General features: G+C 43.7%; 1 protein-coding gene across 1 annotated transcript in view; it reads left to right on the forward strand.

Moving 5' to 3' along the window:
• INPP4A (inositol polyphosphate-4-phosphatase type I A) overlaps positions 1-17,256 on the forward strand; it is a 110,472-nt gene extending 93,216 nt beyond the window's left edge. Inside the window, exons 22-24 of the mRNA XM_042783432.1 lie at positions 898-1,010; positions 5,492-5,646; positions 17,124-17,256. Of these exons, the coding sequence (XP_042639366.1) occupies positions 898-1,010; positions 5,492-5,646; positions 17,124-17,256 (401 nt within the window). The remainder of the gene's footprint in view (positions 1-897; positions 1,011-5,491; positions 5,647-17,123) is intronic.
• The last annotated feature ends 1,409 nt before the right edge of the window (positions 17,257-18,665 follow it).

Genomic DNA, 18,665 nt, shown 5'->3' on the forward strand with positions numbered 1-18,665 from the left:
CAGTGATAATTAACACATCCTGATTGCATGTTTGGTCAATTTCAGACTGTAGAAGCTGATAAAATTCTTCAATTTCCTCATGTGTGGCTTTGGTGGTTGGTGCATAAATTTGAATAACAGTCATATTAACGGGTCTTCCTTGTAGACGTATGGATATTATCTGTCCTATCACTGACAGCATTGTATTTTAGGACAGATGTATGCAGTGTATGCAGTTAGATCCCCAAAATGCCATGTATTTGGTATTAATTTGTAGATTCATATACTTTGGTGATTTTCCTTAGACATGACCTTGAAGCTCTTCCCTTTGTCACTGATACAGAATTCTTTGGAAATTCCAGAATGTCTTCAAGAATGGTTGTTTTTCTTTGGTTTTGTTTTGCCCTAGGTTTCTTAGGTGAGGTAGTCTGACCAATCTTCAAGTTCAGGGGGTCCTGGAAGGGCTGGTAACTTTCTTAGCGGAGAGAGAAACTGCTATAATAGTGGGACAACACCTCCAGAGTCATTCAGAAATGTACTTCTCCAGGTGTGGCCCAGAGTCCACAGTGAGGAGGCTGTGCTTCCCAGATTCCTCCAAGGGCTTTCAGACCTATTGACAGCAGACACCCACTGTCCTGAGAAGCCCACTGTCACTGAAGAGGTTCTGAGAACCAGCTGTATTGCCCTTCAAAGGTGGAACTAGAATGGCTGCAAAAGAAATTGGACATATTAATTGTGTCCAGTCCCTGAACACACCTTTACCTTCTTGCTGAAACCGTACAGAATTTTAGCCTCTGCCACAAACTAGTCATTTTATTGTTTATGTGAAGCAGCTGCTGACTTGAGTGGGCTCCCACCCTCAGGATGTGGAGTTTCCAGGTGCAGCATTCATTCCCACAGACTTGTCTTCTCTTCCAGGTCTACCTCGATCTCGGAGTCAGACATGCCTGCCCGAGCTGCTGCGCTTTCTGGGCCAGAACGTACATGCCAGGAAGAATAAGAATGTTGACATTCTCTGGCAAGCTGCTGAGGTACTCCCTAATAAAGAAGAGAGTGTTACTGTTGCAACTGCTACCCAAAATAATATCAAAATCTAAGCCAGGAGTGGAGGGAAGCAAATTTTTCCATATGGACACAAGAGAAAAATCACTGAATCAAAAATTTTGTGTTCTAAAACTCTGGAAGATAGTGAAAATTGCCTGTATGTTCCTTACAGTAGGGCTCCCTGAATTCTGATAAATGTGACATAGACTGAATCCCCCGGGGCATTTGCCATTTGGGGGTAATGACAGTTGTCACCTTTAAAAGTCTCCGCAGTAAACCAAACCAGTTGCTGTCAAATCAAAGGAGGCTTCTGGTAACTCCACATGTGTTCGAGTAGAACTGTGCTCTGTGGGGTTTTCCACGGGTGATTTTTCAGAAGTGGACTGCCAGTCCTTTTTTCTGAGGCACCTCTGGGTGGACGCGAACTTCCAACCATTTGGTTAGCGGCCAAGTGTTTTAACCATTTGCCCCACTCGGGGACTCTGCAGTAGATACCAGCTAAAATTCTCTGTCTGCTTAGGCTTTATAGAATGAAAGGAAGAGCTTGACGACCTTTAAACCTCTTTAAACAATATTTTTATACATTGCCGTTCTGATTTCCTTATTCCCCCCAAATGCTTCTCCTTCAAATATTTTCTCATAAACTTGCTAGTAGAATTTCAAGTCACTAACTACTTTGAGCCTAGGAGCTGTGGTGGCGTAGTGCCTAAGACATTGGACTGCTAACCAGAAGGCTAGAGGTTCAAACCCACCAGCCACTCCTTGGAAGGAGGGTTGGGTGCTCTTATTTCCATAGTGATACCTCCTTGGAAACCCAAGGAGGGGTTGCTGTGAGTCAGATCCAACTCAATACCAGGGTGTTGCGTTGTTGTGTACTTTGAGCCTGGCCAGTAGCCCATAGCCAGTTACTTTCTCACCACCAATAAGATTTAATTCACCTCAGCAACATCATCACCTGCCCAGCACTGAACTCTCACAGATACACTCAGGGGCAGGATGGCCCCCAAGTGGCATCCCAGCTCCCTGTCTGAGCCTGCGGAGAGGGTGGGCAGACACGCATAGTCCTCTGTGCCCTCGAGAGTTGGGCCCACAAGAAGGACCTGACCGCCGGCATTGCAGAGCTGAAGAGTGATGCAGGCAGGCCACCCTGCAGAACTCCTTCTGACACTTTACTGTACTTTGTGTCTGGAGGGTGTTCCTCTCAGACCTGAGCCTCTTCCACAGCAGCAAACAGTCTCAGCTGGTCACAGCGTTTCATAGCCATTTCTGATAGTCATTAGATCCAGGGTTTTAGGGGCCGTCCCCATGAAGTCCTCTTTTTCAGTGTGCATTTGTTAATGGCTTTGGTTGCTGATACCTTTTTGTTCAATTAAGTTTTAAATTAACCCTGGCCACGTAGTCTTTCAGGTGCCCCAGCTGGTAATACATTCTCCTCACAAAAGATGTGGGACGGGTCAGTCTGAGGATCTCCCCTCTTTGGGTTAGCCTGCCCTTTCAGTCTTTGAATACAACAGAACAAATTTGGAAGCACCAAGTGACAGAAAATTCGACAGGTTTCACAAGCCTCATTTTTAGCTCTGTGGCCTCATCTGGCACTGCTTATTCAGGCCAGAACCAGACAAGTAGGCTGTTGGGTGGGACACATGCCTGCCAAGGGGCCTCTGCAGCAGGAATTAGGGTACATAGTCTTCAGGCAGAGGAGCTTCCCTCATTCCCTTGATTATATTGTCCTGGGATTGTAAAAGCAGAAGTTACCTCTGATATGCGATGGGCTTCTTAGAGCTGCCACCCCTCTCCAGACAGTGAAACCCAGGACCTCTGAGAATTCACACAATGGGCAAGCCTTCCCCTCCAGGATGCAGTGAGGCCAGTGGCAGTCCAGCCAGATCCCTCATCAGACATGGGGCATCACACACTGCCTTGTTCTCGGAGTGAACACACAGCCTTACAGACACTTGGAAGCAGAGGCCTTATGCCTACCCTGTTTGGGAACTGTGGTCACAGATTTATTAATATTTTGTATTTGTGGTAGAAAACTCATTTCTTATATAGGTGACTGACCATCCTATGTAACCAGGTCAAAAAGCAGCCCATGAACCCCTAACCTGTATTTTTGTTGCAGAAGGGGCCTTACGGTAGAGAAGTTTGTACCCAGAGTGGGGAAGGGTCTCTGAGATTGGATGCATCAGTTCTTGTGTGTCCACAGAGCCTGTGGGGATGCCCTGGGAGACAGGTGAGGGGACAGTATAAAGACACTCGTGTGCTGACCCCTTCCACCCCTGCTTTGATCAGAGCTGCTCTCCTTTTCTGACTCTTACGTATTTTTATTTCTGCATATAAATGAAGGGTCCCTCACTAGACAATTGGCCTGTTACTAGTCAGGTCTGACCCCTCGTTTTGTGGGTGGGGAGACCCAAACCAGAGCCCCAAAGCTAGCTAGCCTTCTGAGGTTACCTGGGACCTGCAGGCTCCTGTTGGAGCAAGAATGCACCTCTGACCATCCTGCCCTCCTTCCTGAGCCCTGTGTTAGTGCCAGACGCACTACCTGTGAATTTAATCCTATTTCAAACCTGGTGAAATTGAACCAGGTCATGCCATGCATTTGGCTCAGGAAGTCTAGCCAAACCAAAACCAAACCCACTGCCACTGAGTCGATTCTGACTGACAGAGACCATATAGGACAGAGGAGAATGGCCCCAGAGGGCTTCCAAAGCTGTAAATCTTTACAGAAGCAGACTGCCTCATCTTTCTCCCACTTAGTAGCTGATGAATTTGAACTGCTGACTTTTGGTTAGCAGTAGAATGCCTTAACCACTCTACCACCAGATTCCTTAAGAAGTCTAACAGCTTGTAGAATTTAGTGAGCAGACCCAAGTTCACCCTCACTTTGTCAGTTATTTATGATTTTGTAAATTGAATTAAATCGCTCTTTACCTAGCTCAAGGTCGTGTGTGTGTGTGTCTTTTCAAAAGAAGCCTTTCTTTCTCCTGACTGTTTTGACTGAACTTGTTTGGGCCTTTCTAGTGTTGTCTTTTTCTACACTGTGCTTAGGACCACACCATGTTCTATACCTAACAGTATGCCCAGTGCTCACCAGCACGTTCTTGGCTTTTCTGGCCTGAGAAACAGGTCTGGTGGCTTCTGGAGAGAAGTCTGCAATGACTGATATTTTTCTGGAGTACAGCTAATAATTGGGGACCTACCATTGTAGAGGTTGGATAATTTTTCATTAATTACCAGTGTTACTCTGATGGTGAGGTATCTAGGACAGGCCCACAATCCATTATTGGAAACCCCTGGGGCCAGATGTTGTGCAGTTCAGAGGTTTCCAGATTTTAGGAAGGTAATAGTGGTACACAGACCAGATTGGATAACATCCCCAGGGGAGTCTAGGGCAGCGCTGTGTAAGCAAGTTCAGTATTTCTTCACTGGAAAAGAATATTTACACAAAGTATGACAATTGAAGAATATAAAAGTCTTGCCTTAGCTCAGATCTGGCTATGCTGCCACAGGAGATTGCTACAAGTTTACGACATGGCATAGCCATGTCGGTGGTGCTGGAGCAGTGCCTTATCCTGCAGCATGAGCATGGCATGGCCCCACAGGTCTTCATGCAAAATAAAAAAACCCTTTTGGCTTTAGAGCTTTCTGGATTTGGGGAGTGTGTACGGGGAATTGTATATGGGCTCTTCCCTTTGGGAAATAGAAGGTGCCTTGAGATGACCTCTTCCCACCCTGGTAGTTGCCCTTTCCAACATGTGAGGCTCTTCGTTGTGAGGAGGGAGACATGTTGTTACCTAATCTTGTGCCCTGAGCCCCCAGTGAGAGGGAAGATGGCAAGAAGGACCTGTGTGGCCTGGTGGTCAGCAAGTTGCTAAAAGGAAGTCTATCTTTTGGGCTGTTCTGTGTGTGTGGGTGGGTGGAGGACAAACATGAAGGATAATGGGTCTGCCCCATGCCTTCTAGAAAGAGACTATGAGCTTTTTGTGAGCTGATCTGACCTTCCCTAAGTTGCTGCCTTGCTCCCCAAAAGGATTAGCAGTAAAAGGCTGAAAAGAACAAGAGGGGCTAGGCTTATTTGGAAGAGGGTAACTGGTAAGGGCTAGCAAACTGAGGGTGATGCCTCAGAAAGAAAAAGAACCAGGCCTGAGAAGGAGCATCTGATGGGAGAAGACTGGGCACATGAGGAATGAATGGCCAGGGAGGAGAGGCAAACCTGTGGGCAGCAGGGGCCTGCCAGAGGGGCTAATATCTTTAAGTGACTTCGTTTTTTTGCCAGCTTTGGTGGGACATGGAGCTGGGGAGAGACTGGCTGGAAAGTAAATGCAGAAGCACAGAGCCTGGCCATGGCAGTTGCATTGTTGCCACATCTCTTTGCTGAGCCAACTGTGGGCCTTTTTCCTTTGAGAAGGGTGTTGACCCCTGCAGCATCTCCCTTCCGTAAACACTGCCTACTTTGCCATTGTAGATCTGCCGCCGCCTTAACGGGGTCCGGTTCACCAGCTGCAAGAGCGCCAAGGACCGCACGGCCATGTCGGTGACGCTGGAGCAGTGCCTGATCCTGCAGCATGAGCACGGCATGGCCCCACAGGTCTTCACGCAGGCCCTGGAGTGCATGCGCAGGTGAGTCCCACTGTCCGCCCTCTGCTCCTGCCTGCCCCGCGCCGGGCGCCACCGTGTAAACTGCAGATGAGCCTTCTGTCAGGGGGCTTCCTCCTGGCACAAGTCCCCCAGACTTCCCAATATCATGCTCTAGTTTGACTTTGGAAAATTCACTGATGTTTACAAAACTAAACTATTGGCCCTATCAAACTGAGTCAATATTCTCCTTTAAGGGAAGAAAAAAAAAAGTTACCAGTCTTTATGTACAGGACTGTGTTGGAAATGCGTAGGCTAGTGGGCAAGTGTAGGTGTGAGAGAGCTAAATGAGGAACTTGAATGCAGTTACTGATCACTGGCCCACAACCGTCGGGAAGTTGTGTGAGAAGTTGTGTGACACGTGACATTCCCTCGGCCACCTACCTTGCCGTGGGTGTGATTTAGGTAAGAGTTTTGTCAGCAGACATCTTCTATTTATGTCACACATATATTTTCAAACTTTAATGAAGAAAATGATGCGTCTGCAGGCTGCACTGGTAGCTCCGCTTCTCCTCTAGCAGTCGACACAATTGCTTTTTGGAGCAAAGTGTCCAAATGAGTGTTTTATGGTAACAGCAGCCAGCCTCACCCCACCCTACTTGTCAGTGTGCCATGGCGACCTCACCCTAATGATGTTCTGATTCTGAGGCAGCCAGTGTGTTTGCAGATTCAACCCGAAACTAAAAAAAAAAAAAATCTGTTTACTGTCATCCAATGCCTTGTTCCAAGCACTGCTGGGAAGCACCTTATCTCACATACCAAAAGAAAGGATAAGAAACCTGGTTTTCCCGTCTTCTTCAATGTGGTTCACCAATGCTGTTAAAGTCTCGTTTCCAGTGGTCACTTCTACTGAGTGTTCTGTATCATTTGTCCTCTCACCAAATTCTTTAAAGTGTTCAATTCTCTTATCCTTTCTGTATGTTTCTGCTGTTTGACCTTCTCACAATAATGCATAAAAACAATGCACAAGCCCCTGCCTCTTGATCATGGTATTTTATGAAAATGGAATATTATTGCCCTGGGTTGTCCTTCCAAGTCCCCCTAAAGCTCTCTGTTATCTTTCAGAAAGCTCACCATCTTTCTGCCTTTAGCCTCTAAGAAACCTTCCAACTGTGTTCAACCCTCTGCAAAGGATGGCTCAGAGAGACCTGCACCAGGGCACCGTTTTTTTTTTTTGAAAATTACCTGAATAATGGCCTGCCCTCGGAGGGCTTTGTTGCATCTCAGGCTCAGGTCTGGGTCTGACTTCCCCTCCAGGGAGCTCCTGGCTCAGCTGGGCTGGCATTGCTAGGCTCTGGCTTCATCTGATCCTGGGATACCGGCCACCAGAAGTGGTAGGAGAGGCTGCTCTACTGACCAGCCATCCTCCACACGGGATCATTCAGTGAGGCTCCTCTCAGCCAGTGAGGAAACAAAAATAGAGTGGAGCCCTTTGGTTGTTGAAAAACACATTCAGAACAAGTCCAAACAATAGACCAGGCCCTGGGTGAGGTGTTCAATTCATGAGTAATCTTCCATCCATTTCTTAGATTCTTGAACAAACTCAGTGAAAATAGTAATTCATTCTGACTGCCTCTAAGCCAAAAGGTCTCAGGAGACCAGGAAGAAAGTGTCTCCATTGTGCTACTGCCTGTGATTATAGCACCGTGTGAGTGTAGACCTATGGCTGAGGGCATCCTCCGGGGAGCCCCATCCAGCAGCCTCTAGTCCATTGTGGGTTTCTGTGGGCAGCAGCACATGCACACAAGATAGCTTACATCTATATTATTTATGTTTTTTCTGAATTTTTAAAAAATTCTACAGTGAATATATCCTACTTTAGGATTATTTCAGAAACCATTAAAAAGAGTTCACTCCTGGTTCATCTCTGCCTGCCCCCTGAATCCTAAGTAGTATCAGCCCAGGAGATGACAGCTCACTGTTGCCTTGAGTTGACCCTGCAGGGTCCTGACATATGGGTTTGTTCTAAGGTTATGCTGTTACACTTACTGTGGGGCCAGGGGCAGTTTTTTTTTTTTTTTTTTTTAACAAGTTCTTTGGATTCTGTGTTTTCTGAACTATTCCACATGGAGAAAACATACGTCTGTATCATAGCCTGCAAGTCCAAGGTGGCTGGACCACCCCCTTGTGTTCCTGGCTGCAGTGGTGGCTGAGACCTGCAGTGAAGGCAAGAGCTGTAGTGGGGCAGGGATAAGTCTCTGGCCACACCCTGGAGTGGAGGAATGCGTTTTGGTCCTCTTGCTTTATCCCTTTGCATCTTACTGAATGGGAGAGTAGAGTGAACTGAAGGCAGAGAGGCAGGGAGAGGGCAAAGCTGATGCCCAGGCTGTCTTCTTCCTGGAAGCCAAGGGCAAGCAGTGGCCAGCACTGTGCCAGTAAATGTTTAACAACAAGCTCTCAAAAACAAAACAAAATCAAAAAAATTATATATATGTATTTACGTATGTATGTTTGCTAATTCCCATGACATAAATGTTCCCACTAGAGCCCATTTTGGGAGCTCTGGTGACGTAGTGCCTAAGGCATTTGACTGCTAACCGGAAGGCTGGTGGTTCAAACCCACTAGCCACTCCTCAGAAGGAAGGTTGGGCAGTCTGCTTCCCTAGTGCTGCTGTTGTTGTTGTTAGGTGCCCTCGAGTAGTTTCCAACTCATAGAAACCCCATGCACAGCTGAACGAAACACTGCCCTACCCCGCACCAACTCCATGATCCCTGCTATACTTGAGCCCATCATCGCAGCCACCATATCAATTCATCTCATTGAAGGCCTCCCCCTCTTCCACTGACCCTCCACCCTACCAAGCATGACATCCTTCTCCAGGGACTGATCCCTTCTGAAAACATGACCAAAATAGGTGAGACGAAGTCCAGCCATTCTCGCTTACCAGGAGCATTTTGGGTGCACTTCCTCAAGGACAGATCTGTTCTTTTAGCAGTCCATGGTGCTTTCAGCATTCTTTGCCAGCACCACAACTCAAAAGCATCAACTCTTCGGTCTTCCTTATTCATTGTCCAGCTCTCATATGCATACGAGGCGACTGGAAATATCATGCCTTGTGTCAGGTGTACCTTAGTCCTCAAAGAGACATCCTTGCTCCTCAGCACTTGAAATAGTTCCTTTGCAGTTGACCTTCCCAATGCTACACGTCATCCAATGTCCTGACTGCTGCTTCCATTGACATCGATTGTAGAACCAAGCAAAGTGAATTCTTTGACGACCTCAGTCTTCTCTCCATTTATTGTGATGCTGCTCATTGGTCCAGTTGTGAGAATTTTGTTTTCTTTATATTGAGATGTAATCCATACTGCAGACTGTATTCTTCAACCTTCGTCAGTAAGTGCCTCAAATCATCCTCACTTTCAGCAAGCAAAGTTGTATTATCTGCATATCTCAGGTTGTTGATGATTCTTCCTCCAATTCTGATGCCACGTTTTTCTTCATATAGTCCAGTTTCTCAGATTATTTGCTCAGCATATAGATTGAATAAGTGTGGGGAAAGGATACAACCCTGACACACTCCCTTCTTGATTTTAAACCATGTAGTGTCCCCTTATTCCATTTGAATGACAGCCTCCTGGTCAAGGTACAGGTTCCTCATGAGTACAATCAAGTGTTTGAGAATTCCCAGTCTTCTCAATGTTATCCACATTTTGTTATGATCTGTGCAACCAAATGCCTTTGCATAGTCAATAAAACACAAGTAAACATCTCTCTGGTATTCTTTGCCTTGAACCAAGATCCATCTGACAACAGCTATGATGTCCCTTGTTCCACATCCTCTTCTGAATCCAGCTTGCACCTCTGGAAGTTCTCTGTCAATATACTGCTGCAACCGTTTTTGAATTATCTTCAGTAAGATCTTAATTGTGTGTGATATTAATGATGTTGTTCTATAATTTCCACAGTCTGTCGGATCACCTGTCTTTGGAATGGGTACAAATATGGATCTCTTCCATTCAGTTGGCCAGGTAGCTACTTCCAAATCTCTTGGCATAAGTGAGTGCCTCCCTCTAATGGGGCATCCGTTTGTTGAAATATCTCAATCAGTATTCCGTCAATTCCCAGAGCCTTGTTCTTCACCAATTCTTTCATTGCAGCTTTGACTTCCTCCTTCAGTACCATTGGTTCTAGATCATATGCCACTTCCTGAAATGGATGAAGATTGACCAGTTCTTTTTGGTACAGTGATTCTGTGTATTCCTGCTATCTTCTCTTGATGTTTCCTGCATCATTCAATATTTTGCCCATAGAATCTCTCAATATTGCAACTCGAAGCTTAAATTTTTTCTTCAGGTCTTTCAGCTTGAGAAATGCTGAGCTTTTTCTTCCCTTTTGGTTTTCTAACTCCAGGTCTTTGCACATTTCATTATAGTAATTGGGTTTGTCTGCTCAAGCTGCTCTTTGAAATCTTCTGTTCAGCTCTTTTATTTTGTCATTTCTTGCATTTGCTTTAGCTACTCTCTGCTCAAGGGCAAGATTCAGAGTCTCTTCTGTCTTCCATTTTGGTCTTCTCTTCTTTTCTTGTCTTTTTAGTGATCTCTTGCTTTCTTCATGGATAATGTTCTTGATATCCTCCCACAATTGAGCTGGTTTTTGGTTGTCGTTGGTGTTCAGTGCATCAAATCTGTTCTTTAGATAATCTCTAAATTCAGGAGGGATATATTTAAGATCATATTGTCTTTAATTTCAAGTTGAACTTGAATATGAGCAGTTGATGGTCTGTTCCACAATCAGCTCCTGGCCTGGTTTTGGCTGAAGATACTGAGGTTTTCCACCGTCTCTTGCCACAGATGTAGTCAATCTGACTCTGTAGTGCTACCGCCTCAGAAACCCAAGGAGGGGTCACTATGAGTTGCATCCCACTCCACGGCAATGGGTTTGGTTTTTGGTTTAGAACCCATTTCAAGCTACCAGTGTAAGGTCACTGAACATGCAGTTGGGAAGAAGTACACAGTCGGCTCTTGTGAGCTAGTGTGCCCCTTGCTTCCCAGTTGGGCTGAAATACTCATGTAACAGGCCTTCCTAAGTAGCCGTAGTGACCCACCAGACTGCATTAACCAGAGAAAATGGTAATTGGTTAGTGTCCATCAGCACAGAAAGTAGCCCCTATCAGAATTGCACCTATCTCCAGGGCTTGAGAGTTCCTCTGGGGAAGCCAGGAAAGACCCAGCCTCATGAAGAAACCCTGGACCTCCTGCCTAATGGTCTCAGAGTAGGTTATCTGCCGACTCGGTGTCACTGTTGCCGCTTAGGTGGACGTGGATAAGAGGGTGTGGTTCCAGAGTTGTGTGGTTCTAGATACCATCTCACTTCGGCACATTTCTTCTGTAGTGCCAAAGTGGTGGGGTGGGGGGACCTAAAATTTCCCATGTGGGCTAAACTCTGCCCTCTTGGATGGATTCCATTCTCGGGAATCATCTTATAGATAGAAAGTGGAAGACACCAGTAGCTCATGCCCTCCCACTTCTTAGCCTGAACCCAAGACAAGAATGGGGAGGACTCTGCATCTGGTTGATAACGTGAGGTCATCATTGTGTGGTTCATCAGGAGGCAGCTTTGGCACAATCAATTGCACCACCCACATCCAGGCATCTGTGAGAAGGTCAAACCCCCAATGGTTCTTCATGTTCAGCTTGCTTTTCAGAAATCCATGTCTTTGCAGCATGTGAGAGCATGGCAGGGCGCATGGAGTCGTGCTTGGCCAACCGAGAGAGAGGGTGAACATGGAAAACCATTTATTCAACCTACATGTGTTTTTTTTTTTTTTTTTCAGTAGACTACAATATTTTTTCTTATTTTCACTTCTCTTTCTCTCTTTTTTCTTGTAACTGTGCTGGTTTTGTTTTGGTATTCCTTCCACACCCCTTTCTGCATATCATCTTTTCTTTCTGTTGTGGCTTCATTCCATTCCCCTCCCCCCAATCTTATTTTTGAGTTTTCCTCTTTTTTCTCCATCCTTTTTGGTAAAACCCATCGCATGTCTCTCTTTTTTCGTTGTTTTCTTTCCCTTCCTTTTTTCTTTTCCTTTCTCCCAAACTTCTTCCTTTTCACAGCATTGGAACACGGGAGGTAGTCACCCAGAAGAACTTGAGCGGCCTGGTGCCCATCCGAGACTTAAGACTAGACCCCAGCCTTCTCTGTTCCATTCCTTTATTAGCTCTGAGCCCCAATTTACTGATTGTGTGGCTTTTTCTGAGCATAGCATACCTGGTGACCAAATTGCGTTGCAAATGAATACCATTATGAAAAATTAATCATAAATCACAAGAAAAACAAAAGTGCCAGAATATGTCTAGCCACCGTGTACCTAACCGGACAGAAGGAATGTGTCAAAGCGTGATCTGCCAAGAATCTATCATGCCTTACAGTTTGGCATTTTGTTCTTCTGAACTGTAGATACCTGCCAAATTATTTCACCAAGAGGACTTGTTCGTTTACATTATGGAGTGTCTTCAGTGCTTGTAACATGTTCCCTGTTGCTTCACAATTCAGCTGGCCTGGAGATACGTTACTTGTCTCAATCTCTGACCTTCTGATGTAAAAGTATTTATTACTTGTACATTTCTTGTGCCCTGTTTCTAGAGAAAGGAATTCTGTCTGGAAAGAATTTGTATATTTGATAATATTCTTTAAGTGTATTGCTAACCTTTCCTTTCCTTTTGAAGCGAAATGAAAAGAAAAACGTAGATGCTTTATAACAGCCTCATCTAGGTAAACCTATTCAGTAGGACACATACTATCTGCTTTCATTTCAAAGCGTAGTCCCTTAATTACAGTAGCAAACAGTTTGCAGAATCCTAACATTTCCTGGCTTGTGTTTAAGTATTTTCAATTTGGGATGACACAGAGCTGCGAATACAATAGCACATTGTACCAAGTCAGACACATAAAACATATGGCATGTAACTTTATATTTACTCTCTTAACTCTTAAGGATCATTAAACTCATTCCAGGAATTAATGCATAGTACCAACAGGCTGTTTAAGTTATCTATTTATTTTTCTTGAAATAGCATTTTTCATTTTAAAAAATTACATCTTTATTTCCAGATTAAAGTCCAGACATATTTTCTCTCTTACTGATCAAATATGACTAATAATAACAAAAATGAAAAAAAAATTACAAAAAACAAGGCTGAATTTATAGGTAGTTGTGTAGATGGAGCAGGGAGTTATTTTGGTTTCTGCTGTTACTACTGTCAACTTTAAGATGCAATGACCATAAAATAGGGTGGCTTGTAACCTTAACATTCACTTATGGCAGAAGGCTCCTTGCACACCTGTAAAGGTAACAGAATACATTAGGAATGAATTCTACAGACCCTGTATGAGAAGCAGTCAGTGGTGTCTCTGTTTCATAATTCAGGTTGGTGGTGCTGCCGTTTCCTACCCCTAGCTTGTTCCCCATCCACAGCATTTTATGCAAATCGATTCTTTTCACCAGTCTGGAAAAATTGGAACGAATTAAAGAATCTGGCTTTTCCAGAAATTTGCACACAGGCATGCACACAAGCCCAGTCCACTATAAAATCTTGCCTTGCCATTCTCTCTCCAAGGCCTCAGAACTTCCTCCAGGATTTCCCTGATTTGGTGTCAGGTCAGGTTCCAGGAGTCAAAGAAGCAGTTAGCAATGAATGACAAACACCACACTCAAGGTCTGAGTTCTGAAATAATGAAGACCATGCTCATGATGTACTGGAGTGCCCTTCCTTCCTAGCTGCCCAGAGGAGGACAGGGTTCCTGGGGCGGGAGTTCCCTCTGTGTCACATCTGTAAGTGAACCTACTCTCTTCCCAAGTGCAGTGCATTCACTCTGCCTTTTCTAGAACAAATGAAGTGATTGTTCCGTGGCACAGCTCCTGACATCTTTCAGTAGAGCATCTCTCATTGAATGCCAATGCAATTGGTGGTGCTTAGTTGCAGCATCATAACAGTAGTCACTAGACAATGTCCCATCCAGTCTGTGATACTCTAAAATGTATGTTCACCAGTTGCCATCCTTCAGATTGAAGTGCACACTTGAACTCTCCCATACCGTTCTATTTGCATTATTTGAAAAAGGAAACCTAGATTTCATGGCCTCATTCAGTTCCATTCCACAACTTCACAGTCCCTCCTCTCAGTGCAGTGTTCCTGATACCCACCTCTTTCTAGGGGTCAGGGAGGCCCTGTGGCCAGGCAAAGGACCATGCCCACTGAGGCAGGCCCTTCTGACAAGATAGCATTCTCCCTTTCCCCAAGGGCCCTGGGGTGGTTTCTGCGGCACTCTCTAGAGTCTCACCCAGGGGACCATGAATGCTGGCACAGTCCCTCCATGGTGCCTCAGAGACACCCCTGTCTGATTCTCTGGCTGTTGTGGTACCAGCCACACCTTCCTATCTCTATGTGGCTTTTAGGTTGAGAGAGAAATGGGATAGAGGGGAGAGAATGTAAGTTTCTTTGTTTCTCTATTTCAGGGTCCAGGTTCAAAGGTAGCACCTAAGTATTAGTCGTGGAGCACTAGAACTAGAAAGGGTACCCTGAGACCAGCTCAGGCAGGGCTGATTTGAGAAGAAACTAGAAAGAATATGTGAAGAAAGAAATAGAGCATGCTGAATTTTAATGTCACTAAGGCCTTGTTTCCCCCTATTTCCATAATCCAGAGGAGTGCTAGTGGGGCTATGGTTAAAGCATTGGGCTGCTAACGAAAAGGTCAGCGGTTCAAACTCACCAGTCTCTCTGGGAGAAAAATGAAGCAGTCTGCTGCTGTAAGATTTACAGCCTTCGAAGTGCTATGAGGCAGTTCTACTCTGTCTTACGGTGTCACTATGAGTCAGCATCGACTCTGGTGGTGGGTAAGGCCTTGTACTCATGAAATCATGCCAAATATATACCTAAAATCTTTTCTGTTTTAGTGAGAAACAGGATGAAACAAAGATGGGGAGATGTTTTTAGGAAGAGGAGTCATTGATATTTGGTGATGGTTTTCAGGTGGCTTATAAGATAATTTGTCAGTGACAACCAACTCTAGATATTCGGTATTAAACCACTTTTCTGAATTTGGAGAAACCACACTTAGAAATGATTCTCTTTGGATGGTCTTATAAAACTGCTGTGTAGTTTTTTCAATGAGTATGCCAGTTGGTATTTACCCTGCTGGCTTGGTGCAAACAGAGATAGTGATAGCACGGTGGGTTCTCCCTTCACAGTGTGTCAGGAGAGGCAGCCGCCCCTGTGCCTGAAGTAGAATCACTGAGAGCCTCATGTGTCCAGATGAGTTCCAAAGTTGGAAGATCCCCACAGGAAAGGAAAAACTAAAATTAATTCTTATTTGAGGTTTCCATTCTAATTTTTCATTTAAAAAATTGATGTCCTTAAAAAGAAGTATTTGGTTGATGTGAAAAATAATCATGTAGCTTTGAGATCGTCAAATCCCTAAAATATATCCCAGACCTCAGTATACATTACTAACTAGTAAAAATTATGCAGCCAATATGATGTATGGAGGTATTTTGCCTTAGGACAGAAGCCTGGCCCCCCACAGCAATAAGTGTTAGTTAACATTGGCATGTCCACTCCTCTTCACACTTGAGCACCTACTGCCAGCTTGTCTCAACATGCAGACCCTGAAATGGTATTGTCAGCGTGCAAGGGTCTCGTAGATTTTATAAAACCAAACATTTCAGATTTTGGGGGGAGAGTAAATATAATTTCATTTAAAAACTAAATTGAAATGAAAGTATAATCTTAATTATAATTTTAATTCATAGAATTACAAATATTCAGCCAGTGAAACCAGTAATTTGCTTCTGTAAAATGTAAATAAAAGATAATGGAGGAGTTTACAAATGATTGTTCTTGCTCCTCAAAGCAGTTGGCATTTACCAGTGATCCATGGTTTTAAGAAGTTTATACAGTTCTATGTAAATGGAGAAGCCATATCTGAAATAGTCCACTAATGTCAAAGCTTGCAAAGATGAAATGAGATTAACTCTGCATAGAGAACTATAGTTTCTGCTTTAAATGGAGTTATATTTTTATCTGGCTATTGAATATTAGGCAGACATGGTCATTATTTCGTCCCTCCCTACTTGGTGGCTGAGACGTTCCACTTGAATGACACATCTAGCTATGAGCTTGAGGCTCTGGTCACAAGAAAACTTGTCTGAGTTACAAAACGAGCTACTAACAAGCAGGTGGATACTTTTTCTAAAATGACCTGGGCTTATCTTTTGAATACGATTACTATGTCTTACCAAAAATAATATTTTACATATTCTTAATAATGAGACTTTCATTTTCACTTAAAAAGGCTTGAGCAATTGCTACTGATATTTTTTAAAAATGCATGTGACATGGTGGTCTTCATAAAATCTGAAGTATTTTTTTTTAAATCACTGTTTCTTGGTAATCACAAATTTTACATCTCAGAAAGGGAATTTTGTACTAAATTTGATAACTAGTTGATTTCAATGCTAGTCTTAGAATAATATACAAATATAAAATTACACTATGCTGTAGGAAGTCACTTAACTTTAAAAATAGCCTTTGCCTCTTAATGTAACATGTATACCAGATAATATCCCAGAGAGCTCCCCTGACTCTCAGTTAAGAATGTGAGCCCTGCCTGACTGTCCGTCCTCCTGGTCAGCATCTGTTTTGCCTCCCTGATGCTGTAGCTGCTCCTCATCAGATGCAGCTGGGGATGATGCTGATTGCAGGCTCCTTAGGGGATGGCCACAGTCAGCTCTTGCTGGCCCAGTCATGCTCTGTGGGAGATGCACCACAAGGAGAGCAGCCCAACCAGAGAGGGTGGCTATCTGCCACAAGGACACCTCAGTGGGCCGCCCCTTCAAGATGCCTCCAGCCCTGGGAGCTGTGCAGACAGTGCCCAGGCTCACAGGGCTGCTTTGCACCCAGAGCTGCCGTCTCCTGGGTGGAGCTTGGATGTTAGAACAGCCTCCTCAGCTGATGGCCTTGCTGCCTCTTGAATTCTGCAAGAAAAATCAGCATTTAGAACCTGATGTGATTAACAACTGTTGCAAACAAGGGAAAATGCGGCTCTTTAAAGGTTTTGGTAAGCATAGCAGTTTTTCTTTTTCCATTTAATTTGCTATGTAGCAGACCCTTGAAGCTGAGAGTTAGGATAGAGCCCTTAGATAACTACATGGTGTTCCCTGAGAAACATGAAACCATTAACTTTAAAAAAAAACCTTTCTACTTCCATGTAGATACAGTGCTGCTTTTGGAAACGCAGAGTGAGCAGTCCCACACAGCATGTGTCCATCTCTATGCTTCTTAACTTCCTTGTTCAGAAACCTGTCATCTTCTGTGTATTCTTGTAAAGGATTCTGGCACCCATTTAGATTAATCAATTTTTTTTTAATGCTATGAAAATAATCAATTCATTTCATCTTAGTTTTAAGTCTTTTCTTTTTTCCTTTTTTACTGCTGTCATTTCTTGTGCTTGTTTTTTTCCCCAGTGAGGGTTGTCGAAGAGAAAATACAATGAAGAATGTTGGAAGTCGCAAATATGCGTTTAATTCCCTGCAGCTGAAGGCTTTCCCCAAGCATTACAGGCCTCCCGAAGGGACTTACGGAAAAGTTGAAACATGAACACACGATTTCCTCTCATTAGCTGTTACATAATAAAAGTGGGTACCCTCTAGTGTCATATAATGAATTCTTCAAGAAGATCTGAAGGATTGGTTTTTATTCTTGTGTTTTTAAAAATACTTCACTAAAAAGTCTATGGAGCATGTTTTATTTCTATTGGAATCAATAGAAGGTTACATTTGGCTCAGTAGTTGGGATAGTAGCCACTGCCTGTTCAATAGCCTTCAGCTAGAACTACACAGGTGTCAGCGATAGTGACCTATGTGCTCAAGCTAGGTGTGTCTGAAATGCTAGAAGACTTTTTAAAATGCCCATTTAGGCAGCTGCTCCCATAACTTATTTTTCTACTGAGTTAACTCAAAATTAAGCATCTACTCACAATCTACTTTTTAAAAATCTGAATGTAAAACAGTAAATAATATATCAAATAATTGGATCCCAGGCAGAGCAAATGTTAAGGGTTCACGCATGTTTTGGGGAAAGAAGCTAGCACGCTGTGTGTGGCAGTGAGAAAAAATGGTTCTAATGAATTATCCTACCTGTAATAGGAAGTAAGAAGTTGAAATGAAGGCCGATAGATCATCCTGAGATAAGACTTTGTTCGAAGATAACTGCAAACCAGCCCACACAGTTGGAGCCACTCTTCTTTCTGCCCCTCATGAGTTACAGAGCAGGGTGTGTGCTGAGACCGTTCAGGGAGCAGGAAGTCTGTTCCACACTCACCTTCTGTTCTTGTGAACTCCGTGTCTAGGTTCTGCCACATCCACAGGGCATGTTTGCCCTTCTTCTCTGGATGTTGAGTTATTATCAACCCATGACCTCAAATGTGTGGCATGTTCGGTGCCTCTCAGACAACACTCCTGTGGGGAATGTATGCGTGCAGAGATAGTAGAAGCCTAAGTGTTTCCATATAACGTTCTTGTGTAGGATTTCCAGTGTATCTTCTTCTAAAAGACAATGCAATCATGTTTGAATGTCTGACAGATGTGTCTTATTTTCAGGTTTGCAATAACTGTTGCTATCCTCTTCTTGTTCTGTTATAGATGACTATTGAGAAACAGTTGAAATTATCTCCTCAAATGAGATTCTGAAAGGGATATATGGGCCATAAAACTTAGGGATTATATATAAAGTCTGGTCATCTTCTGTAAGAAGATGATGAACCCTTTTTGCACATAGCAGAGGTTTTTTTATTAGGAGTATATACGTTTTATCAGTTCTGTTTATCATGATTATGTTTACATGTTACTTAAAAGAAATACATGTGAGACATTAATGATGCTGAGCAATGAATATCTTCATTATTTGTGAACCTCTTGGAAAGTCTTCTGTCTGAAGTTGTAGATTATATTATTTTGACTTCTTTAGAAATGACACTTTGAAATGTGTAACACACTGGGGCCTGTGAC

This window comes from Orycteropus afer, unplaced genomic scaffold (genome assembly GCF_000298275.1).
Source record: "Orycteropus afer afer isolate SDZICR_OR568_19922 unplaced genomic scaffold, OryAfe1.0 scaffold00017, whole genome shotgun sequence".
Lineage (NCBI taxonomy): Eukaryota > Metazoa > Chordata > Mammalia > Tubulidentata > Orycteropodidae > Orycteropus > Orycteropus afer.